Here is a 26,907-nt window from a genome sequence, read left to right on the forward strand (position 1 = left end):
GTTCTAGAGAATGTCAGGGAAGAGGCCTGGATAAGAAACAGCTAGTGGTAAAACAGAAATTGGGGCCACCCCCCAAAATAAAAAAAGGATAGGGGTTCAAATAGTTAACATCCCACTCCTTTAGCTTGCCCTAAATACTCAGAGCCTTCAGAACCATTACTCATAGCCCCCAAAGCCCTGGCTCTTCAAAAATCCTTGCCCTAGTCCACAGAAGACCAATCCAATGGTTTAGGACTAAGGGAAATCCACTCTCATTCCTAACAAATACGATAAGTCTCCAGACTGTGTCAAAAGAAAGAACAATAAAAGCTAATTTTTAGGACTGTTTTACTTCAAAACCTTAAATGCAAACACATTTTTTTTCATTCATTCATTCACTTAACATTTCAGCATAAGGCTTTTTGCCCTCCCTAGATGACCTAGAGGGGTGGGATAGGAAGGACGGGAGGGAGGCTCAAGAGGGAGGGGAGGGCTTCCCTGGTGGCGCAGTGGTTGGGAGTCCACCTGCCGATGCAGGGGACGCGGGTTTGTGCCCCGGTCCGGGGGGATCCCGCATGCCGCGGAGCGGCTGGGCCCGTGGGCTGTGGCCGCTGGGCCTGCGCAACCGGCCGCAGCGGGAGAGGTCACAGCAGTGCGAGGCCCGCGTACCGCAAAAAAGAAAAGAAAAAAGAGGGAGGGGATATGGGGACATACGTCTGCATATGGCTGATTCACTTTGATGTATAACAGAAACTAACACAGTATTGTGAAGCAATTACACTCCAATAAAGATTTTTTTAAAAGAGAGAGAAATACAGTGGTAAGATCTATTCTCTTCCCCTAAAAAGTTCAGTCTAGCAAAAGAAAAATATATAAATACCACTGCTCACATAGAAAATGTTGTTATAGACCAATGTTCAGAGCACAATTTTTTTGGTAAAATTGCCAAACAGCATCATCTCTACAATACTTCACATTACAGGCCTTGTTACTATATATCATAACCTAATCATTAGTTATAAACTAGAGAAATCAATTGTTATCCTAGCACAAAAAGTTTCCAATGCCCTGAATTTTAAGAATGCCCTCTGAACATGGAAAACAGAATAACTGTGCTTTCACTATTTATACTCTGAAACAATGATGATTTAAAGCTACTATGAATGGCACTTTTTTAAACAATTTGTATTTTATTAATCAAACATCTTCACATACTTGGAAAATAGTTGTGCACATATATGAAATACTGATATTATCTCCCTTTAGACAATGTTTAATGAAATGTATTAACTCATTGTCTTTTGCAATTACAACTCAGCAACCTATCTACCTCTTGCCACTTCTAAGGGTCTGAGGTCCACTAACAGAAACCTCTGGCCTAAAATTTACTGTATATTTATTTGAAAATCAACTTTCATTTCTCTTTTACGACCTCTTCTGACGTACACTGGTTTTCCCTCAATTAATTAAACGCTCTAACTGTTTAGCGTATTTGTTATTATGAGAACTAAATACAAGATTACCTTTCCATTAACCGTCAGTGGTTAATGTAAAACTCACTCGGAAAAAATAGACTCCAAAGTGATTAAAACCATTTGAATATTTTAAATCAAATAAATTAGCTAATTTCCATATAGACACAGGGAACTACCTCTACTTAATTTATTAGTTAATTAGGTGTGTTAATACACCTGGATTTTAAAGGCTCTCACACCTAATCAATTTAGAATAGTAAATCTAAACCTATAAGTGATTGTATATTGGGCTCCAATTAATTTTCTCGAGTAAAAGATTCAAAAATCAAAAACAAAAACAAGCCAGCCTCAAAGATTATGTTGTATTTTGTCCTGCCATTCATTATCAGTAATTGTAGGTTTTCATGGAAATATATTAGGTCCCTTAGGTTTTCACTGTTTAAATAAAGCCAATTATAGGATGGGATGGTGAGCAGGTCTACAGAAAGTGGGTCTACAGAAAAACAGACTGTCATTGTTAAAGACTCATGGGCAGGTAAACATCTATAAATGAAAAAGATCTTTTAATCTGTGGAGTCAATACAGAAATCACATATATGTTGAGAGGATGAAAACAGAGGACGCTGATAGGTAAAAAGTAATCTAAATTATGTCAAATAGAGCAGAACAGGATTTACACACACAGAAATGTTTTTTAAGCTCTACTGAGTCTGATCCTGGGAGAAGAGGCCCACTATATTATCTACATAAATTTAAGAAAGCCTACAAAGTAGTCATTACTTCTGTTCTCAAAACCTCAATGTTACAGTGGAGTTTTACGCCACCAAAAATGAGAACAGCTGTTAAGCAAGGTCACATTCAATTTCTAAAGACTTGGAACACCAAACTACGACTTCTTTTAGTCTTTTGCTTTAGAATAGAACCAGAACACAAGATGTAGAAAAACAAAATACCATGCCAAAGTTATTAAAATCTTTTAAGTGCAAGTGAGTAATGTTGTTTTAAGTCATGAAAGTTATTTCTACAATAAACTATCACCTGTAATGACCATAAAAATTTTATATGAATTTTAGTCCCTTATCAAAAGCAACCATCATGCTAAAATGCCTATTTGCTTATTAGCAAAAGGTTCCCTTTTGATTTATTTATATGTGTACACTTGCTTAAACTGAATCTTGAAATGAAGCAGAGTATCTTCAGCAATGCTCTTTACTATGATTGAACTTAAAGTAGGTAGTGGTTAATCAAAGATAAATAATCTTACACACATTCAGAAACAGATAAACGTATGTTTTTAAATTGCAGGATTATAAGCAGCAGAAGACTGCAACAACAACTACCATTTGACAAGCACAATGCACTATGCCAGGTACTTAATAGCCATTAATATATTTAATACTCAAAATTCTGTGAGATAGGCACCATTATAAACCAACTTTACAGATGAGAAGGGTGGGCTTAGATGAGGTTAAAATAACTTGCCTATAATCTCAAAACTAACATAAGGTCAGGCTCCAGAGCTTGTACTCTTAACTAAATTTATTCCACATTCTATAGTATTCCTTAACATGTTACAATCTTAACATTATTCTAGCTAATTCTAAAATGACCAAATACAAATTCCTACATTAATCACTCTCTCTTTGACTCTAATTGGCATGGATGGGATCAATGAGAAACAGTAGCTACAGAGACTTCATTAAGCCACTCCCTCCTCCCCACTTTCAAAATGCAAGAACAAATCTTGGGAATTAAACAGAGTTAGGAAAAATTATATAGTTTTGGTTAAATTTAGCTTAAAACTTAGGCTACCATGTTTGTGGATGAGAATTCTAAATTGATCTTTACTAATTTATTCCTGACCCCTACTTCCTAGGAAAACAGGGATGAACCACCAGTAATACCAAACTCTTAATATCAGCTACTACACTTTGTAAATACAGTGCCCAGAGTAGAGTGTAAAGAAGCCAACCAGAATATCTCAGAATGATCTACTAGTTCCCAGGTCCAAGTGGCAGATGCAGCATGGTTTCACTAAACTACCATTATTAGGTAAGAACCAACTCAAAATCCCCAAAGCTAAAGCTAAATAATGACTATAGTCAACAGTAGTACATACTGTATACAAAAGCCATGCTGTTTCAGTTCACGTGTTTAAATACGGTAGCGTGTCAAACACAAAACAACCATACACACCTAAAAAAAAGCCTCCAGGGCTTCCCTGGTGGCACAGTGGTTGGGAGTCCGCCTGCCGATGCAGGGGATGCGGGTTCATGCCCTGGTCGGGGAGGATCCCACGTGCCACGGAGCAGCTAGGCCTGTGAGCCATGGCCGCTGAGCCTGCATGTCCGGAGCCTGTGCTCCGCAACGGGAGAGGCCACAACAGTGAGAGGCCCGCGTACCGCATTAAAAAAAAAAAAAAAAAAAAGCCTCCAAAACAAAAAACTCTCGTGAGATCTTTTTAAATCAATCAACAGGACAAAATTCCCTTGTAATCATAAATTTTGAAGACTCTTGACTCAACAAGAGCAAGTTGTCACTGCACACAAAGTACGAATTAAAATAAAGTAGAGAAAATACGTGGCTGAACTCCTAATTTGTTACAACAAAATTTAATCTGTTCTTTCCAAAGCACACCTTTATCTCAACACAATTCTGGAAGTTCACCCTGGAGGACTCTTCATTTAGGAGGAAAATAAAATTAACTTTTTCAAAGTTGAGCCCTTTTCTATAGGAACTATCATATTGTTAAACAAGTTTCAATCTAATCTAATCCATCGCTTTAGGAAAAGAATAGACTGACGGGTTAAACAGTAAGAAGAACGTCACATTTAAGTCTGACAAAACAGAGAAGAGAGAGAATGTAACTGTTTGCTAAAGGGAAGTTGATTACTATAGATCATTAGCAATAAAAATGATAGTGGATTCAAATTACATAAAAATAATGACAGTCCTTTCAATATAAAATCACCAACTCATCAGACAGGGAATTACCATGTTATTTTAACAAAATGAGCTTAATATTCTATTCTTTTTTAATGTACTTAATAAAAGATAATCAGAGTAATAAGTATGACATTTCAAAGTTGACAGCATAAATTACTTGTGAAATTCAAGACCAAAAAACAAAGAAGAAGCTTAAATGTCTAATAAAGAAAGAGTTTACAACAAATTTAAAAAGGATATCCCAACAGTAAAATAAAAGCATAGGACACCAAAGAAACACCAAAGGTCAATAAACATAAGAGAAGCTCAATAGCAGCAGTAATCAAGTTTTAACAATGAGGGGTTTTGACTATAAAATGACAAAGATATGAAAGATTTTTACATCTCAGTGTTTTCAAGGCTGCAGAAAAACCAGCACCCATGAGTAGAAATATAAATTTGTGCAACATTTCTGAAAAGTTAGCTATCAATTATCAAAAGCTTAATTGTATATTCTTGCCCTAGAAATTTATACTGTTTACAAAAACTTACACTGAGATAATCATATAAATGGGAAAAAAGGCAGGCATAAGGTCAATGTTTTATCTCCTCCTCTGCATGTTACCATGTCTCTCCGCTACCTCTTCATTTTTTACCTTATAGAAGATCTTACCCTTCTATACTGTCCTAGAAAAATTTTTTTCTCTGAAACATAACTAAATATTATTTATCTTATTCCAAGTAAATTACTTGATCTAACTTCCATTTCCCAATCTGTATAATGGAAAAAAATAATATCTCTCAAAGAATTGTTGGGGTGACTAAATGATAAAATGAAATTATACAACATTTAATTTTATAAAAGTATTACCATATTACCTGAAACGGATACAGAAGATCATTGTCAACATAAATAAAATCAAGTCTGCCACTGCATAGTGAGAAAATCCCAGATGTATTTTCACCAAATTTGAAGGATATGTTTGAGAAGCTAACAGCTATGTGGGGAGGAGGGGCCTGAACACCTCAAAGAAAAGATGGACATTCTCAAAGCAACTACAGGAGAACGGCTTTTCCAATGGACAACTCTAATACAGCCTGATCCAGAGTGAGTAGCAACAGACATTTATTTATTTAATAATAGTTAACAGTTCCCAAACAAGACTAGAAAGGTTTGGCTAGCACCATGTATTACCAATAATAGCTTCCGTTTATTGGGCATTTCTCATTTAGTCCTCATAACACCTCTACATGCCAGGTACTAAGGTATTATTATTCTCATTTTGCAAATGAAGAAACAGAAAGGTTTAACTAAGCTTAAAGACACAAAGACAATCAGTGAAGAAACAGGGATTCAATTCAGACTGCCTGGCACTCAACTCCAAACCCTAAAACCTTGACCATTATTTAGTGCTACTGGGTTATTACTATTCCCAACTCTTTGCTCTTGGAGAGAGATAAAAACTCACCATGAGCTCTAAGCAAGCTATAAACAGGAACCATGATGCTCCCCTGCCTACAGGAACTTGGACTCCAACAATTCTACCATACGTATCTCTAAATCCAAAGCCTGTGCACGTTCCCACAGCATGGCAAGCAGAGGTGAACGGAGGTTCAGTCAACTCCAGTAAAAGAAGAATAGCTCTGAGTGTATTAATTTGGAATTCTAAATACAATTTTCCATAAAAACATTCCTGCACATACTCATGGGGAAAAGATATGGATGTGGCTGACTTGGAAATCTAAATACTAAGTAAAACAGTATTTGAGAACATATATAAAATGCTTAAAAATGGTTTTATAGGTGAAGTTTTAGGTTGTGATTCCCATTACGATTTATTTTTCAATATCTTCCCCCTTTTCTCCTCACCTTTTATTTTTTCCCCGAGATCAATATTTGGTTCCACGTTCAATCAATATTTGGTTCCCTGTTTTAAAATGAGCCTAACCATCAGAAGGACTGCGGAAAGATTTACATCCCAGATTATCTAGGCCATAATCCTATTAATTTCTCCAAATTTACTTTAGCTTTCTCCATAAAAGAACTCTACCATAACACTCACCAGTTTGTTATTCCTATTTGGTTCCCTATGTAAAAGTAAATAGTGTAAAAGTCATCTTTGAAGACATTAGAACAGAAATGTACACAAAAATTCTTACATGTCAAATTAATCAGAAATCATACTATATATACAGATCAGTAAGTTTTGTAACACAGATGATACAAAAAGGAAAGGATGCTCTTAAGATTTGAGAACAGTGGGGAGGAGGTTCCAAACTGAGATCAAGCAGAATCATCCCAAACTAGGCCTCCACCAGCTACACTTCCTCACAAATAAGCCATCAGGAGATAAGCCAGCCTCTTTTGATCCCACTTCCCTCATCCTGACAAAGAGCTTTAAAATCAAGAACAGAAGAAATAAACATGACACTTCACAAGTCTTTTGTCCTCTAAACCCAAAGAATTTAACTTGTTATTAAAACCTAAAAGATTTACAGAAGTGAAAATCTGTCCTCCCATTATCAGAAATAAAATGCAAATGCCCAGGTAAAGCTGCATATTGACTGAAACGTCATACTAAAGTACAATTAAAGTAAGAAATGTAAATGATGAGCACCAGAGTGGTTTTGCCTTAATGTGGGGAGGGGAGAAAGCTAAATAGGAAAATGACTAGACAACTAAAAAAGAGGGCAAAGAAGGACCAAGAAATATATAAAAAGGGAAAAAGCCAAGATTGCCAGACACAAATTTTGAAGGAACATTTGTCTCAATCATCTGTGGCTGCACAGCTTAGCAAGAACAGTTAGCAAGATATCATCATGTTATTTATGAATATCTGTATCTCTACATCTAACTTTGTTATAAAGGTACTTTGTTCCCACAGGAGTTCTGACCGAAAATTTTACTGCTGTCCAGACCACATTTGTGATTCCCAGTGACTCTCAGGTCTTTTTCTATCATACCAGTTCTCGGCTTTATCTACCCTGTTGTTAAGGTTTCCTTATGCATTAATGTCTAATATATTCACTCCCATTTTCAACAGAACTCCATCTCCAGTGTTTTGGGGGGCTTACCTCTCCCACTGAGTATACAGCCATAATTCAATTCCTTCCACCACCACCCTTGGCCAACAATAATTGTACACATTTTCAAATAAATGTTACTTTTATAAATAAAAGTAACAAATAAAAGGTTACTTTTCGTATCTATATTTATGTATTTCTAATGTAGAAAATTTTAAAAATCAGTGCTTCTCAAATATCAACTGTGAAAGATCACATTTTTAAAAAATTTCCTATGCATCATAGTCTTATATGTTCATAAAACAAAAATGAATTACTAGAAAAATGATGACACATTTGGATGTTGTGGTATTATCAGATTGTTATAGAAGTTTCTAAACATTTACTTTTAACATTTTAACTTATCTCCCTACAGACAGGAAACAACTCACCGTCTAGCTCCAGTCACTCGCCACACTATGAGCATCAGTGCCCTAAGGCATATATATTCTCAGCATACAGCTCTTCAGGAAATTTTCCACATGTTTGACAACAATAAACCAACCCAGACAAATGGCTAGGAACCTTTTTCTATACTGTTTTTCACATCACACATTTTACTTCAACAAGTCCTTATAGATACAAGGCCCTCTGCCATAGTTTCTTAGCTTATCTGTGATAGAAGAGAATTTTTAAATTTACTGAAGATCCTAACTCTCTACTTGTAATCAAACAATTCCTTCTGCTTAATATGTTTGCTTCCCCATATTCCTCACCTTCAAAAACCACAACTCAAAACTTCTCCATAAACTCTTCTGGATCTAGAGAATTCTCTGCTACTAGGCAATCATCACACATTTAAATTCACGCTGATTAATACACCGCTGTGTAAACGTTCTCTAGTAGAGTCATGCACTGTCTCCTGAATTAGATTTGAGGAAAGCAAGAAAAACATCAGCCCATTCTTTTTAAGTTTTTCACACAGCCCAGAGTAAGACTGCCCACAGTTAAAATATCTGACTCATCAGATCCAAATAATTCACATACCCCACAGGCAAAAAGCAGCATTTGCAGCTCAGGGGTTGGCCCAACTGAGATTTTCAGAAAATAATTTATCTAACTAGCCATGAAATAGTAGTAAGTATGGCCTAACTGCCTGTTTTCCAATCTCATTCTGAAATAAAATGTCACTGAGTTATCATGATAGCCTGCTTAGATCACCTGGAATTATGACTGAATATTTACATAAATTTGAGGTACTTCCACTAAAATTACATCATTAAACAGACGTTATAAATTACTAGAACAAAAGAATAATAGACGGAGGGTGGGGGGGGATGAACTGGGAGATTGGGATTGACATGTATACACTGATGTGTATAAAACTGATGACTAATAAGGACCTGCTGTATAAAAAAATTAAATTAAATTTTAAAAAAAGAATAGACAAAGTCTCCATATGCCTTTAATTCACAGCATGCAATACTCTCGTACCAAGAGTTTTTGTTTTACCAAGAGTATTTCTAATACAAAGGAATTTTAAACCTTCTCAACTCAACCATTAACAAACAATTTAAAAATATATGCAACCTGTACCCACAAAGATTCCTAATCATGTAGCCCACTACTGGAAAAAAGTCTCTATGTCCCTACATATTATTTTAAATATAAATGGCAAGAAAATATGGTCCTTCAAAGATATATTATATGAATACTGAGTTTCTAAGTAGAGGCTGACACGTAGGTCCTTTCAGTTTAGCCAAACATTGAGTTTTAGAGAGGAAAGTCACCACAGCAATTATCCAGGCCATGCTCATCATTTCACAGATGTGAAGATTACAGCCTAGAAGGTTGTCCCAAGGTCACAAAGCTAGAGATCCAGGACCTCAAAAACTGCAGCATAGTGCTCACTTCACTAATCTGCTTCCATTTGGATACATTCTAATCTCTCTCCAAATACAGATGTCACATTTATAGTAATATTTCCTTCTATTATTTTCCTTCACTAAAATAAATCTCCTTTTTCAAATCTCCAGGGCTCTTTACTATTTTGTCAAAAATTAATGTCAACAACAACAACAAAATTAACGTCAACAGCTCTAAATCACATATTCCAACTTTAAGATGCAATCCACCAAACGCTCGTAAGTATTTATTTGCCATTCTAGTCCTACTTTCTACTCATACATCAGAAATGCTACTTATCACAGCTAACAGATTATTATTTTAAAAAATGTGAAAAAGCTACTGCGGGACCCTTAAGACTACTTAAGGGCTTTTTGTTTTCCCCTACACTAAACAGCTCCAAATAACCTGACTTCTAGGTTGTACCTGCTTTCCAGCACTTCACTGCTTCCTTCCATATTGAAGGTTTTGTCTACTGTCACTTCTCACTCACTTCTCACTGCTTGTGTCCAACTCTATTCCACTTCTACCACAGAGATTTAGAAAATACATATTCCCATTTCTGAGACTAGTACGTAAAGCAAAAGTAAATGTGTTCTTCGTGAGAGCCTGTAAGGAAGTCTATAAAACCAAACCCATACCTTTTAGTCTACCAATCTTAGCTGCTTAAAAGCATTTTGTAATTAATTACCTCCTTGTTCTCATCTATTTTCTAAAAGGAGGTAATACTAGGTACATGAGGTATTGATATAATTCATACCTGACCCCACAGTTTTATTTTCTTGTCTAGAGAACATCTACCTAGTATTCTTGAAATTCATTCTATACTACCTTCTGATCAGAGACTTCCTTAAAGCACCTTAAGCTTACATCAGTTTTCTAAAATTAATATTTTCTTTTTGATCTTTCTCCTATTACTTAGGAAACTGAATTAGTTATAACTTTATAGTAATTTCCACCAAGACTTACAACCTCCTAAACATCTTCAGCTGCTACTGATCCTAACCAAAATTAGCACTGTCTCTAGATTACTATTACTATTAACATAATGATTCTCAGTAAGACTCAAAGGCATCAAACTATAATAAACTACTGCAAGGTACTTCAAAATCGATTCACGGTCTATCAACCTCAATTCCAAATAAAACTAAATTAAATTTCTAATATAAAGAGATTTTAAACAGTTGGGCCAATTATGAAAAGCTGAAGATTTTAAGTTTGCCTTGTAATGAGGAGTTTAAATTAGGGGAGAAATCTTTGGTATTTAGACAAAGCAGTCAGAAAATAAAGTTAAAAGATGATTAATATACCTACAATGGGTCACCTAACATCTAATTTAATGTTGTACTTGCTGTTATCTTAAAAAGAATGCATTAAGATAAAGAAAATGAGCAAAAGTAAGAAGGATTTCATCCCTTCACATAAAATGTCTCTATTTCATGCACAGAGATCAAATAAAATTCTGCATATAAGAGATATACACCAAGGAAAATGGTTAACAAAAAGCAAGAAAAACATTACAGTCCTCCCCCACTTAAGAGAACACTGACCATTATGTAGGTAACATCCCAGTATCACCCCTATGTTCCATTTAGTTTCACGTAAGTTTCCATCTCACCTACCTTTCTTCTCTGAGAGATGTTGAGGGCACCAAAGTCATTAAACAAGGATGAAGCAGGTGAAGTTAGAGGATCTGGAAGGTAAGTTATATAAGTTTCCACACAGACAACTCAGGAAACCTATAAATCTAATAAATGTTTAACTTGAATGCTTATAAAGTAGTAAAAAAAAATCATATACCACAACAATAAACTCAGTGCCTCACACAGTGGGTGTTCAAATATTTTGTAATTGAATGAAACACAAACTGGAGACTACTTCATTCAGCCAATAGTCAGTACATATCTATTCAGAAGCTATACAAATTAGAATGCATCTATTTGCTGAGAACCAAAAGAAAAATAAAATAGAAAAAAAAGGTGATCTTAACCATGTTATTAGGAATGTGTTTATGAAGGAAGTCTTCCTGTAGTTTGTGTTCTTGAGACCAAACCATAAGAAAAATAAAAAAGGAGTAGGGGTGGCAGGGAGAGTAGTCAAACATACTCTGAGCGATAGGACTTGGATGTTAACACTTAGGCAAGACCTTAAAACCATCTACCCTACAGAATATTCCATATTTTTAAGTTTATCACCACATACTTGATATTCTTACTAAAAAGATAAGGTAAATTAAGTTCTTAAAGATGAAAATATTAAATGTTTCAAAACACAAACATGAAATCCAAAGATTTTATAGGTTCAAAGCTCTATTACTCTGTGGCCAGAAGTTACAAACAAAAGTACATCTCTAAATTGTTTCTCACTTAACAAATCAGAAGAGTTTCTGAAAAGGAATACATGGTATACATTGAAATATTTTTGTCTTCATTTCTGAGCTTTAGTTAATTCTATGTTTCTCATTAAATTATCTGTAAAATCCTAAAGAAAATAGAGTAAATGTTGTCATTTAAAGGAACCTTAAATCTCTTCATAATGTAGTACATATAAATTGCTGCTTAATTTCTCTGGTTTCTTCTGTATGGATTTTCACAGTCTAGTCCTTCATTAGAATTAACATTAATTTAATATAACTAATAATGCAAAGAGAAAGAAGTTAATAAAATAATAAGATACAAGATTTTTATGTAATTTATACATTCAAGACTAAAAATAGGTATTATTCATCCTTTACGCTACCTTTGATAGCATTTAAAAGTCAGCATATAAACTCTATGGGAATGCCAAAAATATTATAATGCTACACATTAGTTTCTAATAATTTTATTCAATATTAAAATGTCGCTATATTTTCCTACAGCAAAAGAAGAAATTTCTAAGTAATGAGAGAGATTCGATACACACACATAAAATGTCTATCTCAGACATAATCAACATGCAAATTCTTATTCTCATCGTTATAAATAACTGTTTATATTTTACCGATATAGAATATTAATAGTTACATATTTTTAAAAAAACCATTCTTGAACATTTATTTTTAAAAATAGGATGCAGAAAGATACAAAAGAAACATTTATTTTTAAATTAGGATATGAAAAGGAAATTCTGTAAAATGTCCATAATCTTTGAAACAGTAATTCCATGTCTAAGAATGTTTCCAAAAGAAATAACTCAAAATATGAACAGATTCATACACATAAGTCCAATACTGGACTTTAAAAAAACAGAAGTAAGTAAATTATGAAAATAAACAAAGGATTCAATTTATAATGACCTAGAAACACTCATGTTATAATTTAAAAGTATATTTAATGCAATCTCAGGTATTATTATGTATATAAAGTGTTATGTATTATGTGTATATGTATGTATATACATATATCCAAACCTTAATACTAGTTATCTCTGAGTGTGAAGATAACAGATCATATTCTTCCTTACATCTATCTGTAATTTTCAAAATTTCTACAATGGACATATTGTTTTTAGAGTCAGAAATACATATATCTGTAAGAGAAAAAGGGACCAAGTCTTACCATGGCCTGCATATGGCTTGGCACTGTCATTTAGAAGGCTTGGGGAGCTGCTACTATTAGTCATTCTCTGAAACATAAAATATATATACATAATATCTTTGAGGAATACAGAATTAAGAATATTCAACCGATTAAGTTAAGACTGACCCTCTTTGCGTCTTCCCCTCCAATCCATCGTTCACATCAGTGACACTCTAATCCTCCTATAAATGCTGCTGCTTGGATTACAATCATCTATGCAGAAACTTCGAAATACTCTCTATAACACATCAAATGAAAAGTTTACTCAATAGCCAGGTATTTAAAACCAAAATCACAGAACTATTTTGAATTGCACTTCCATAACTTTTTAGCCTGAGCAAGACACATAACTACTGTTTCCTTATCCATAAAATATAAACTCCAGTATCCATCCAAGAGGATGTGAATGACTGTAAGTCAATAAACACTCTCTAGTATTCTCTCCCAACACATATTATCCTTCATACACCTCACAGATTCTATAAAATTAGGTTCTTCTCTGTTCTCTAAATACGTCCCCGCGCTTTCTTAACACACTCCACAGCCTCTATGGTCTCACGATCCTCAAAGGCTCTCATTCCACACTCAACAAAACACACAGAGGAGTGAAACCAGTCTCTTTCTATCCATCCTCTACATTCTCCAACTCCACCCTTGAAAGCTCACCCTGACTCCAAACCTACAAGAGACGGCTCACCTATATCCCACCTACCTCATCACCTCCTAAAATCCCACCTCCCACTCAACAAAAGTGAAAACAAATGAAAACTCCAGATGTCTCCATCCCCGGAATAAACTTCAGTGTTTAGTGCCATATAAATTCATACCAACAATACCTGCATCAAGGGATACTTTGTTTCTACAGGGCTTCCAAATCCATTAACTCCAATAAAGCTGGTGCTGAAATATGAATCTGTGAGGCTGGTATCAGTTAAAGCACCTCCATCTATTCCAGGAACTGAAAGAGAAGGAAAATTCAAGTATTTAAATTATTTAAAAGCACAAAACATTGATGTAGTTTCTCTGTTCCCAAATAAGTTTTAAAGTCTCAAATCTCTGTCACACTTGTTTCTATTTACCTGTTCATAAGAAAAGGCAGAACCAAATAAAACTGTCTCAACTCTAGAAACTTGTTAAACAATGCTCAAGTTGAAATTTTTTTTCCCACAGAGATAGCTATTTATTTTATATTAGTTACCTGAGAGCCACCAAGCACAACATGAAGAAAGAAAGCACACTTGCATTTCTACTTTTCTCATCAAGTTTTTTTCTTTAACTTTGCAAGAAGACAGGAGAATATAAACCACTGCAATTTCTCCTGTGAATCTTCATATGCTAAACAGAGACAAGTTTCTCAGGACTGTTTCTCATAACACATCTTAAGAAACAGACCAGCAGTCTCATATTAACTCATAATTCAGTAAGCCAATTCTACGGTGGGAGCAATGGGACAGAGCCGAGGGATACAGACAAGCTTTCTGTCGATTTTATGGTGGAATAATACAGAATCATTGTAACTACTAAGACAACCCATCATATACCAACAAAGTGATGGACAATGTTTTAGATGCTATTTCCTGGTAAGTACAGTTCATCCTTGAACAACACAGGTTTGAACTGCATGGGTCCAATTATACACAGACTTTTTCTCAATAAATATATTGGAAAAATTTTTGGAGATTTGTGACAATTTGAAAAACTCAAAGATGGACCTCGTAGCCTATAAATATCAAAAAAAATGAAGAAATCGTACGTCATGAATGCATAAAATATATGTAAATGTGGATAACACTCTATCCTTACATAGGCATAAGGTGAGTGACATTTAATATAAAATTAATGTGTTAGTTTTCTTACTGTTTTATAACTTTGCTTTCAAAGAATTACATTACCGTACAGTATGCCTCTCTCTCTCTGAACTGGAGAAACTATTACAGGTGACATAACCTATCATCACAGGTTAAGTGTTTTTCTTTAAGTGTAACACTTCCAATACTGTATAATGAATATGACTATGAAAATTTTATAATGATTCATTTATTAGCGTATAGGCCAGGCTATTGTGAAGCAACCATGTCACTTACACTAAGCTACCATAAAGCAATCATACTGCTGCTTCTTCATTATCAGTGCAGGACACCTGTAAATAAATATGAATTTCTTTTTCACATTATCTTTTCATTTTTGATGTCTAGTGTTAGTAAAACATATGACACTTTGTATCGTATAAGGCAACAGTGATGTAGGTACAGACAGAAAGTGGTTCACCTTGTAAGCATACAATGTAAACTTACATCAATCAATACAGTACAGAACTGAAAATGTATTTTCTCTTCCTTATGATTTTTTAATAGCCTTTTCTTTTCTCTAGCTTACTTTATTGTAAGACTACAGTATATAATACATATAACATAGAAAATATGTTAATCGACTGTTTATGTTATTGGATAGGGCTTCCCAGTCAACAACAGGCTATTAGTAGTTAAGTTTGGGAGCAGCCTGAGGGACTGGAGTTCCATAGACCATGCTTTTTTAAAAAAAAAAAAAAAGCCCAGCTGAAACTACTAAGTGGTTCTCCTCTGCCAACTAGGACATCAGAGACAAGATGCTGGCAGTGCTCATCCCAAGGGATGAAATCCAAACTTCCTAGTCTGACATTAAAAAGTCCTCAACAATCTGTTCTCAACCTATCATTCTAGTATTTCCTGAAAGTGCTGGGTTTGAGACTCAATTCTGCCACTTACTAGCCACAATGTCTTAGGCAAAACGGTTATAAAGTAGAGATGATACCATGACTTGTAAAATGAGCCTCATACCATCTACCCTGCAAACTTCCACAAAAAGTTATGAAAAACAATGAAACAGTATCTTAAAAGTTCTTGTAAAAATCCTGATGGTTGCACAGCTCTATAAATTTACTAAAAGTAATTGAATTGTACATTTACAATGGGTGAATTTTATAGCATGTAAATTATATTTCGACAAAGCTCCTTTTTAAAATCGGTGGAGAAAAATGGGATTACTCAATAAATGGACTTAAGACAACTGTGTATCCATCATGGAGAAAACTGAGTACCTTACACAGATATTTCCAAAAGATCAAAGATTATAATGTCAAAGTATACACCTACTATAAAAAGGTCTTACAATAATCCTAACATTATTGAATTCTCTCCTCCAGTCAAAATGATAAACTCACTATATTTTGAAGGTCCACACTTCATCAATTCTAACACACACACACACACACACACACACACACACCCCAACTCTGTGTTCTTCAAGACCCAGGTATAATGGAAAAAAACCAAAATACTTGGAAGTTAGTCATTCAGTTCTAATCCAACTCTTGCCATTCACTAGCTGAATGACCTTGAGCAAAACCCTCTAAATTTCATTTCTTCATCTGCAAGAGAAGGCAATCCCAGCTCACTCACAGGGTTGTGAAAGGGACTCAAGTGAAGTAACCTATGCAGAATGCCTAGCACCCTGTCTCATAGGTAATCATAAATGTTATTTTCCTCTTCTCTTATCTCTAGAATGTATACCCCAATTATTCCAAGTTGTGTTTAACACACAACTCTCTCTCTTAAGATACTGTTTATATCATTCATGTGACAGAATTTTTTTCCTTTGATCTCTTATTGCTGTCTTCAACTACTTAAACATTTAAATTCTTACCTGTTTCTGAACTATCTACCCATCTAAATTATCTGTAAACTGAGATTTGGGACTACTCCTGATATTTTTCTGGTATGCCCTATTCTACTAGCACATTTACATAAACACTTATTTACAATTAAGCCCTTTTTTAAAGTAGGTATTTTTAAAAGTTGATAAAAGATACAATAGACTTTCACAACCAACTTCTATAAAACACCCCATGCAAATGATATTATTGCCTCCGTTTTTCTGATGAGGCAATGAGACTCAAAGACACTAGATTGACAGCACAGTGGATGCAGGCCCAAGAAACAGGGGCTCCTCGACCACTCAGCAGACACTCGCACCAGCCTTTTCTGTACTGCACTGTGGAATGAGCACGAACTTTTAGCAAATACAACTGCCCATAAGGTCTGTCTCAGCCAGTTGCCAACTACTGATCTTTGACAGCATATTTAACCTAAGTCTTTTTTTTTCCTCCTCTGTAAAACAGAAATGATAACACCTACTTTCCAGTGTTTTATGAGAATAAAAGGCCTGGAAGTTTGTACCTCTTGACTATCTTCACTTACCCCCCTGGACCCCTGCATCTAGCAACCACCAATCTGTTCTCCACTGTATCTGTGAGTTTGGGGTTTTTGTTTTTGTTTTTAATTTATTTATTTTTTTATTTTTGGCTGCATTGGGTCTTTGTTGCTGCGCATGGGCTTTCTCTAGTTGTGATGAGCAGGGGCTACTCTTTGTTGCGGTGTGCGGGCTTCTCATTGCAGGGGCTTCTCTTGTTGCGGAGCACAGGCTCTAGGCGCGCGGGCTTCAGTAGTTGTGGCACATGGGCTCAGTGGTTGTGGCTCGCAGGCTCTAGAGTGCAGGCTCAGTTGTGGCACACGGGCTTAGCTGCTCCATGGCATGTGGGATCTTCCTGGACCAGGGCTCTAACCCGTGTCCCCTGCATTGGCAGGCAGATTCTTAACCACTGCGCCACCAGGGAAGCCCCAAGTTTGGGGTTTTTTTAAGATTCCATATGTAAGTGAGATCATACCGTACTTGCCTCTAGATAGTTTTTTTTTTAATGTAACAAGTTTAAACCAGATTACTGAAGATTCTGTACGCTCCTTAACATATGTGTACATTATATTTTGTGTTAATTTATGTATTGGTATACATAATACATTAAGATATAACAGCTTAGGGCCATCATTTGTAATAGTAAAAGACCGTAAACAATCTAAACAGCCACTAAAAAGAGTAAGGTGTATTTTTATGTGTGGATGTGGAAGAAACTAGAAGATATGCAGTTTGCTGAAAAAATTCAAAGTGCATTAGGCTCCCGTGTGTGCACACGTGTATATGTGTGTCGGCATGTGCTACAGATAGGTTAATGTAAACATGAGTCATAGTACAGACAAAGAATATTTCTGAATAGATACATAATAACTTGGAAAGAGTGACTGTCTTTTGGAGAGGGATCAGGGAATTAAGGAAGAAAGGAGACTGTTTTTCACTGTGTACCCTTTTGTGCTATTTAAGTTTTTAACCTGTGCATGCAGTACGTTTTTAATTCCAAAAGCAAGATACTGTTCCCAGTTTTCTAAAGCTGGAACTTTTAATAGTAAAAATATAATTAAAAACTAGTTTTAGAAAAATAGGTACAACATCTTTAGTTTTTTAAAGAAAAAGCAGGGTACCCATAAAGACATCAAAAAAGGAAGAGGTTTTATCGGAAGAGGACTATTACCCCCCATGCCAATTAACTCAGCCAAGATAAATGAGCATGTCCTCCCCTAAACTGAAGTTAAGCTGCTGAGAGGTCAGTGATTTTAAAAGCTGTTGGGAAGGGAACAAGATGAATTCTAAAGATTGAACATAAAATAATTCGTTTTCTAGAACATAAACATTTAGAAAAACACAGAAACATTTTAGAGCTGAAGAAATTTTAGACATCATGTACTCCATACCCCTTTCTCCTATTTACAGATAAGGAAATATATTTCCACATGGACTAAGCTGCTAGCCTAAGATCAAAGTTACTTTGTAAGAGAGTATTAAAATCAAAATCTCAGGACCCCCAGTCCAGAAATAATTCCTATATACTGAAAGGAGACACAAATATTTTATGTATTGATTTGTTAACAATTGTATGATAACAGTACATAAAACAAATATTTTATCACATTCCTTTGTATAGTTTCAGCTCATAAACTACCTTATAAACAGAATATAAAGTTAATATGGAAAAACAAATGTAAGAAATACTGCTCTAAAACTTGAGTGTGTGTATGCGTGCCCATGTTACGGACCTGACCTGTTTCCCCCCCAAAATTCACATATTGAAGCCCTAACCCCCAATGTGAGTGTATTTGGAGACAGGCCCCTTAGCAGTCATCAAGGTCACATACACAAGACTATTCATGATGATTAACCCTGGGCAATAAGATGAGATTGGCTTACTTTGACTTTATGCACTGCTGTTCCAATGAAAATTTTTACAGAAAAGTTTATAGCTTTTATTAACTTAAAAACTAAACTAAATTCAACCTTAAAATAGATTTAAAAACTATTTCTAGGTGCTGTAAATGTTCATACCTTTGTACACAAAAGCACATATGCCTATAGAAAAGCAAACAAACAGACAAAAAAAAGCCATTCCAAAATAAAGATAGATATAAATCTGCCAAGTTAAAAAGAAAAGAGAAAAATTCAGCAAGAAAAACTCTCAATATACCCAACTTGGCTGAATCTTGAGGGAATTATTCTGAGTCAAAAAAAAAAGCCTAATCCCAGAAGATCACATGCTATATAATTCCATTTATAGAACATTCTTTTTTTTTTTTTGGCCATGCCACAGCTTGAGGGAATCTTAGTTCCGGGACCAGGGACTGAATTCAGGCCACGGCAGTGAAGCACGGAGTCCTAACCACCACACCACCAGGAAATTCCCTATAGCGTCTTTTTTTTTTTAATTTTATTTACTTTTTATACAGGTCCTTATTAGTCATCCATTTTATACACATCAGTGTATACATGTCAATCCCAATCTCCCAGTTCATCCCACCCCCACCCCGCCCTATAGAACATTCTTGAAATGACAAAATTACAGAAATGGAGAGCAAATTAGTGGTTGCCAGGGAGTGGTAGGGAGAGTTACAAAAGGGCCACTTGAGGGTGACAGAGCTGTTCTATGTCTTGACTGTGTTGGCAGGCACAAAACATACACACGATAACACTCCACAGAACTAAATATACACACGTGTGCACACACAAGTACAAATAAGACTCAGAAAATCTGAATAAGGTAAGTGGATTGTATCAATCAATGTGGTTGTGACACTGTACTACAGCTATAAAAGGTATTGCCACTGGGGGAAACAGTGATGGGACAAAAAGCTCTTTCTGTATTATTTCTTACAACTGCATGTGACTCTACAATTATCTCAAAATAGAAAGTTAATTTAAAAACAGAAAAATCCTATAAAAGAGCGAAAATAGGAAGATATTGTTTTGTTTTGGCAATCACATATCTTCTTTAGAGTCATTTCAAATGCACTTCCATGCAAAGCAGTCTTTTACTTGTTAACTGACTCTTACCTAGACTTAACTTTAGGACAACCCTTGTTGAGTACTCCTCATAAAGCTCTAAGCCCTCCTCATAAAACTTCTCAAGATCTGACTTTATCTTATACACATGTCTGTACTCCCCACTAGAATGTAGCCTCCATTAGGGCAGACTTTTGTTTCATTCAATGTTGTATTCCTATCACCCAGATCAAAACCTGCCACTTTGCAAGCACAACATTAAAGGAGTGAACTGAATGGTAGTCTTTGTTGTCTACTTTGTGTATTGTCAAATAAAAATGTTCAAATCTATACCAGCTATCCTAATGGCAAATTCCCAGTACTCACTTTTCTGTTAGCTGATTCGGGTTTGTGGGATGAAAAGTATAATCCTGGCTTAAACAAAAACAGTTTCGCCATACACGTAATCATACACTCCAAAGTTTGTATATGAACTTCAAGTTACCCCCTGCTTTCTTTCATTTGGACAGACAACCGCAGTTCAATAATCTGTAGCTATTTTACTGGTCTTGAAAATATACTCTCAAAAATTGGGAGATAAGGAAATGTACAGGCTAATTGTAGACTTACTACTAGTAATAATAACAGCAGCAACTAAGCCTGAAACCTCACTATGTGCCAAGCAATGCACTGACAGTGTCACGTGCGACCCTATCACAACTCTTAAGTAGGTATTATTACTACCTCCATTTTTTTAAATGAGAAAAACTGAGGCTTAAAGGTTAAAAAATTGCCCAAGATCACAATGCTAGTAGATAAGAGAGCCAGGCCCATCTTAGATGTGCCTTATGCCAAAGGCTTCATTACTAACTAAATTAGTAGAACTGAAAATAAGTCTACTGCGGTAAAATAAACAAATCTATTGGGTTTCAAATTATAAGTAATGTGCATAAAATACAAATATTGGTATAACAGTTTAGCTGCTAAAAACTGAGCACCTTGAAGATGAAAAGTCTAGCTGGTTGAAAATATTAGAATTACATCTTTAAAATATCAAGAATCAATAATTCAGCTGAACTCAAATCAAACCACATTTAAGCCTTCAAAGATCCCAGGTCCAAAAGAAACAAGAAATGTCAAAAACTTAAAGTAAATGCTTTTTAAAAAAAATAAACTGTTATTTCCCAAACAATCCTGAATGCCAGAACATGTTTACTACCACGCTGCCACATCAACAGAAGAGCTTGAAATGAGAAAATGTACTACTCTGTATAGATAAAAAGTAAGCAACAAAAGAAAATATAGTTCCTTTACAAGATTGAAACACCACAAGATTGAAACGCCATACAGAGAAGAAAAAGCCTTTCTCCTTCAGTTTTCCAATGCTTGCAAAATAAGGATAAAATTTTCTTCTTGCATGTACCTCTAAAGTTTTAACAGAATGTGAAACACTAACAAAACAATTCTGCAAATGTGAAGTACTAAAGCAAGGGTCAAAAACTCAAATGCCAAGAGGAGCCAGGCATAGAAAAGTCACCCAGTCAGTAATAAGGCAAAATGGAGAGTCTTGCCCCACCAAAGACCTAATTCCAATACACAAAAGAGCCGCCCTTCAAAGGAAGCCAGAAATCTGTATTTCAATGTTAAACCTTCTGATTTTTTAAATGTTGTCAACTAATTCAATTACAATCCACACACATGCAAATTAAAAACATAAGATTTGCCACCAAAATGCCTAAAAGTATAAGATGGAACACCAAGTGTTGGGGAGAATGTGAAGCGACTGGAACTCTCCTACTCTTGTAGAGGGAATGTAAATGTGGTACAATCCCTTAAGAAAACTGAAGTCATCTACTTAAAGCTGAACATCCGCATGCCCTATTACAAGCCTGCAATTCCACTCCCATGTAACTCAACATAAATTCGTAGACTTGAACCAAAACACATGTTCAAGGGTGTTCAAAACCGTGCTCTTAACTGACAAAAATTGGCAACATTCCATTGCCCACTAACAGTAAAATGAGAAAATAAAATGTGGTATATTCATACAATTTAACACTACACAAGAATGAGACTAAGAGGCTGTTCCTATATAACATGAATGGATCTTATAAATACGCTGAAAGAAATAAGCCCACAAAAAGAGTACATACTACCTGATGCCATTCCTATAAAGCTCAAAAAAGCATGAAAAATGAATCTACAATGTTATAAGGTAGTGCCTGAAACCAGTAGTTACCTCTGGGAAAGGGGAGTGACTGGCAAAGGGCAAGAAGAGCAAAACTTCTGGAAGGTACTGATTATGTTCTATTTCTTGATCTGAGTACTGTTACACGCTATGTGTTCATCTTGTGAAAATTCCAAAACTTATGATTTGTATACTCTTCCCTAGGTATGTAGACCTCAATTTAAAAAAACTTTTAAAACACACACACACACACACACACACACACACACACACAGAGAAGATACCCAAGGAGCCCAAAGTATTTCTGCAGGCAGACCCAGCTTATCAGAGCAGATCTGTTTGACCTCTCAGCTAAAGAAATACTCTACATTCTTACATTTAAAGAACAGCAAAGAAAACAATAAAAGCAAAATAAAATTGTGTCAGTGACTCTACATAATCAGGTCAGTAACTAACAAAACATAAATTTCTCCTTATAGCAACACCTCTTAGAGTGTGTTGCCCAGTTTAACTGCCTCATACACTTAATTAACAAGTGTCTCAAAAGATACAGTATAAGAACACAGTAAAATGTAGAGAGTAGACTAAAAATTAAACAGTAAAGTGTACAAATTCAAAGTAGCCATTAAATCACCGACACAATCCTCTTCCCTGATTCCTGAACAACTTGACTTGCCACTCATTGATAAGAGGCAATTTTATCTCATCCAAAATGAGTCACAATCTGTACCACTGAGAGGTACCAAGAAGCCTACAGCAGAAAAGAAGAGCCTTAGGCTTCACCCAGTTAAGTTAAAGCAAGCCCTACAGAATCCAACTACATAATGCAGCTACTTAATCAAATAACTGTTGAATGACTAAACGTTAATTTTAAAATGCCTTCTTAGCACTAACTGTGTCCTCTCAAGACCCTATATCCCAATTCCTTTCTGTTCCTGAGATATGAAATGATCCCCACCTTTGAGTCCCTGCTAGTGTTTCTCCTCCACCTTCCTGTTTCCACCTGTTTACAGCCTGTCCTATCTTTCATGTCCCAAATCTACTACCTCTGTTTATCGGAAGATCCTAGAAATATCACATATTAAATCAAATACCTGCATTTTTGAAAGTGTCTCTTCCTGTAGGTAACAAATACTGTTCAGTTTCATTGCTTACTAATCAAACATAATTCGAATTAATTTGAGCCGTAACTCAAGACATACAGCAGGTTTACCTTGAAAATGCAAAGCTGCTACTCCAAAGTGATAAAATTCCACCAATCAAGTAACCATTTTGACAAAACATTTTAAGTTACAAATTAATCTTCTTAGCATATCACCCTCACCAAATATATCTGCACTAAAGTAAAGCCTATCGCAGCAAAAGAAACAATCTTTAACACACACACGTATCTCTGGGAAGACACTTACAGTCCTCATAGAGCAAGTAACTGCTAAAGCATCAAGGCAAGTACATAGTCCGTTTACAGTTTAATAAAAAAAAAAAAAGAAAATACAACAATGTTCTGACATTCAAGTTAAGTAGCCTATCAAATGATTTTCAGATCTGAAATCAGTTTAGAATTCCCAAGAAAGTAGGACTTTCCCATTTGGTTTAGAAATGCTCAACAAACTCAAAAACAAAAAAGGAAAATCTGGCACCTCTACTTTTTCCTTAACGGCAACATTCTGTAAAACAGATTACACTCACACTTATTAGAACTTCAAACTCCACTCACTAACGGCTCAAAAGTTGCAAGGCAACTGATAATGACAGAAAGTAAAAACTATGCAAACAGTACTAAGATATCCGCATCCAAGTGCTCAGTCGCACACAAAGGTGCGCTGCACATGACACGCTTTCAAGGCTCCACGCTAAGGGTTCGCTTGGTACAAAGCAGTAGAAGACGAGATCCCTAGTGACACCCTGCAAACTTCTGCCAGCTTTCAGGAAAACCATGCTGAAATGCAAGTCCTGTGAAATCCCTACTCGCAACTCCCGACTCAACCTCAGCACACGATAAACGCGGCTGTCCGTTCGCTCTTCATCCTTAGAAAGCATTTCCTGCCTGGAAAACCTTTCTCCCAGAAGCCTTGCACAAACTTTTTCCGCTCGTTCAACCCACCGCACGAAGCCTCAGAGCCCGCCCTCCCATCCCGCCCCCGACCCACACACACCCACCCGGCGACCTCAACCCTCGGCCGACTCCACTCCACACGGGCACGCAGAACACGTGTGCCCACAAACCCAGCCCCTTTCCACACCCCCCGGAAACGACACCCCCTTTCCCGCACACCGCACGCCACAACCCATCCCCCTTCCTCCCCGCCCCCACTCCACCACCCCAGTCCACCACCCACGTTCCCAAGAAGCCAGCCTCCCCTTGCTCCCGGGCTCGCCGAAGGCTGTGGGGAGGGGAAGCAGGAAGACGGAAGGAGGGCTCGGGCCTGGCCTAGGCCTCTCAGAGCGCCGAGGGAGGCGAAGGGGGGGACCCGCGGGCCGGGCTCGGTCGCAGGGCCTCGTCCGGCCCCGGGCCTTCCCTCCGCCGCCGTCCCGAGGCCGAGGACGCCCTCCTAGCCCGGACCACACTCACTTGCCAGCCGCGGTCCGTCGAGGACCCCGCTGCCGCCTCCTCCACCGGCCGCGGCTCCTGCCACCGGGCCCCCAAGGTCCGGCTTTTTGGGCCCCGGGGGCGGCCCGGCTCCCCCGCCCGGGACCGCTCCGGGCGGAAAGCCGGCGGGCGCGCCCGCCAGAGCCAGGGGGACGCTGTTGCTATGGAGGCCGAGGCCCGGGGCAGCTCCGGCGGCTGGGTCCTCATGCAGGAACTGACACTCCTCCCCGTAGAAGCAAGTCTTATCCTTGGCGTAGTAGCGGCAGTACTTCAGCTTCACTCCCGCCGCCGCCCCGCCGGGGACACCCCCGACCCCAGGCGGGGCCACCACCGCCACTGCCGCCGCCAGCGAGGAGGAGGAAGAGGAGGCGGCGGCCGAGGGGGGCGGGAGGCCGCCGCCACTGTTCATGGCAACGCTGCAGCCTCGTCTTCCGCTGCCGCCCGAGGAGCCGCCGCCGCCACCATAGACCGGGGAGGGAAAGAAGACGCTGCCGGTGCCGGAGAAATGCCTGGGCGGGTGGGTCTGTCCCGCTGCGGGAGCCGGAGCCGCCCGGGGAGAGGGGGGGGAGGGGAGGGAGGAGGGGGTAGGAAGGAGGGGAGGGGAGGGGGAGAGTTGGGATTCTCTCTCACTCACTCTCTCGTTCTCTTTTCTTAAAGGGGCCGCGCGGGACGACGGGGTGGGCGCGCGGGCTCGGACGGGGACTTCGAGGACGCGGGCTCGGGGAGGGGGAGCGGCGGCGGCGAACGGGCGGGGAGGGCGGAGGGGCCGGTTTATTTTTAAATTCTGCCTCCACTCGCTCTCTCGCGCTCTGGTTCCTCCGAGTTGTTTATTCCATTTTCCTCTTCCTGAGACGGCCGTCGCCGGTGCGCCTGCGCGTCGAGGCGCAGGGGCTTGTGGGTAGCGGGAGCGCGAGGGCTATCCTGGCCTGGCGTCGGGCCCCCTGGGCATCCGCGAGCCGGCGGCGGTTGGACGGGCGGACCGCGGAGGCGATCCCCGACGCCGAGCCGGCTCGGGAAGTTCTCACGAGGCGAATGCCTTCCCTTTTTCGTATGTCCTCTTGTTTATAAAGCCAGGCGTCATTTTTTAATTGAAACGACGAAATTTACAGAATGTGATTGTCATTTTGAGGGGCCGCACCTGGGGCCGGAGCCCAAGCCCTTGCTCTGCTGGGAGAGTAGCTCTGTCTGTTCGCCACGCTTCCGCACCCTCGCTTTTTCCCCTCCCTCCTCTTTTTCCTTCCCGCTGTGGGTGATGAGAACTACGGGACTGATTGCCTAAAAACTCCTGGGCCTTTTATTCCAAAATCGAATCTGAGAAGGTTGATTTGGGCAAACCCCCAGCTGAGTGCAGCACCTGTTTTCTCTATTTATATTACTGAAAGCCTTCAGTAAAATATTACGAACAATGAGATGCCACCTGGGGACACCGCTGCCTAGGCAGCACCAGAAGGTTTCCCTTAAAATCGCGCTGGGTTTCTTTTCTCCAATCGGCCTAGTCTTGACTCGAAATTCATTTTTAAAAGAGATTTTTCCCTCACCGATCGCTGATGTTATGCTCCGCTGTATTTATTTAAAAAAAAAAAAGTTTTAAGGAATTTTAAGGAGTTGCTATGAAGGGAAAATAACTTTAACGTTTTAGTTTTTCTCCTCTGCGAAAGGTCTTCTCAAAAGGCAATTGGAAGGGGGGGTGTTCGTTGGCAGAATTTGAGGAACTGTGGCAAACAGAAGAGGTCACAGAAGAACGGATAGAAGCAAGTGTACTACACTGCAGAAAGGGGGAAAGTGGATTCCATAGACCACAAACTGGTAAGCCTGGTGACGTTCCTTTGCTAAATTCGAAGTAGTAATAACATTGTATTGTGTCTTTCTGTTTAAAAATACTTCCACATGTATATTTACTCAACAAATGTTTATTAATGCCCATCACGTGTACCAGGAACTGAGCTCAGAGCTGGGGAAGCAAAAGAAAACAAAATGCAGTCTTGTCTGAGTTCAGATGGCTTGTTTATTCTCTCCTTGGGGAGACACATGGTACACAGGCCATCACAAATGAGTGTCTTAGGTGCTAACCTTTTCACACTAGCTATTAGAGGATATTAAAGATGT

General features: G+C 37.9%; 1 protein-coding gene across 2 annotated transcripts in view; it reads right to left on the minus strand.

The window, feature by feature from the left end:
• Window positions 1-25,210, minus strand: part of PAN3 (poly(A) specific ribonuclease subunit PAN3) — a gene marked incomplete at its 5' end in the record, with an annotated part of 115,833 nt that extends 90,623 nt beyond the window's left edge. For both annotated transcript variants that reach the window (XM_082675548.1, XM_082675547.1), the window contains 4 exons: window positions 10,910-10,980; window positions 12,827-12,893; window positions 13,684-13,805; window positions 24,784-25,210. In XM_082675548.1, coding sequence (XP_082531674.1) covers window positions 10,910-10,980; window positions 12,827-12,893; window positions 13,684-13,805; window positions 24,784-25,210 — 687 coding nt within the window. The remainder of the gene's footprint in view (window positions 1-10,909; window positions 10,981-12,826; window positions 12,894-13,683; window positions 13,806-24,783) is intronic.
• Window positions 25,211-26,907: the final 1,697 nt, after the last annotated feature.

This window comes from Grampus griseus, assembly GCF_964374135.1.
Source record: "Grampus griseus genome assembly, chromosome: 18".
NCBI classification, from domain to species: Eukaryota; Metazoa; Chordata; class Mammalia; order Artiodactyla; family Delphinidae; genus Grampus; species Grampus griseus.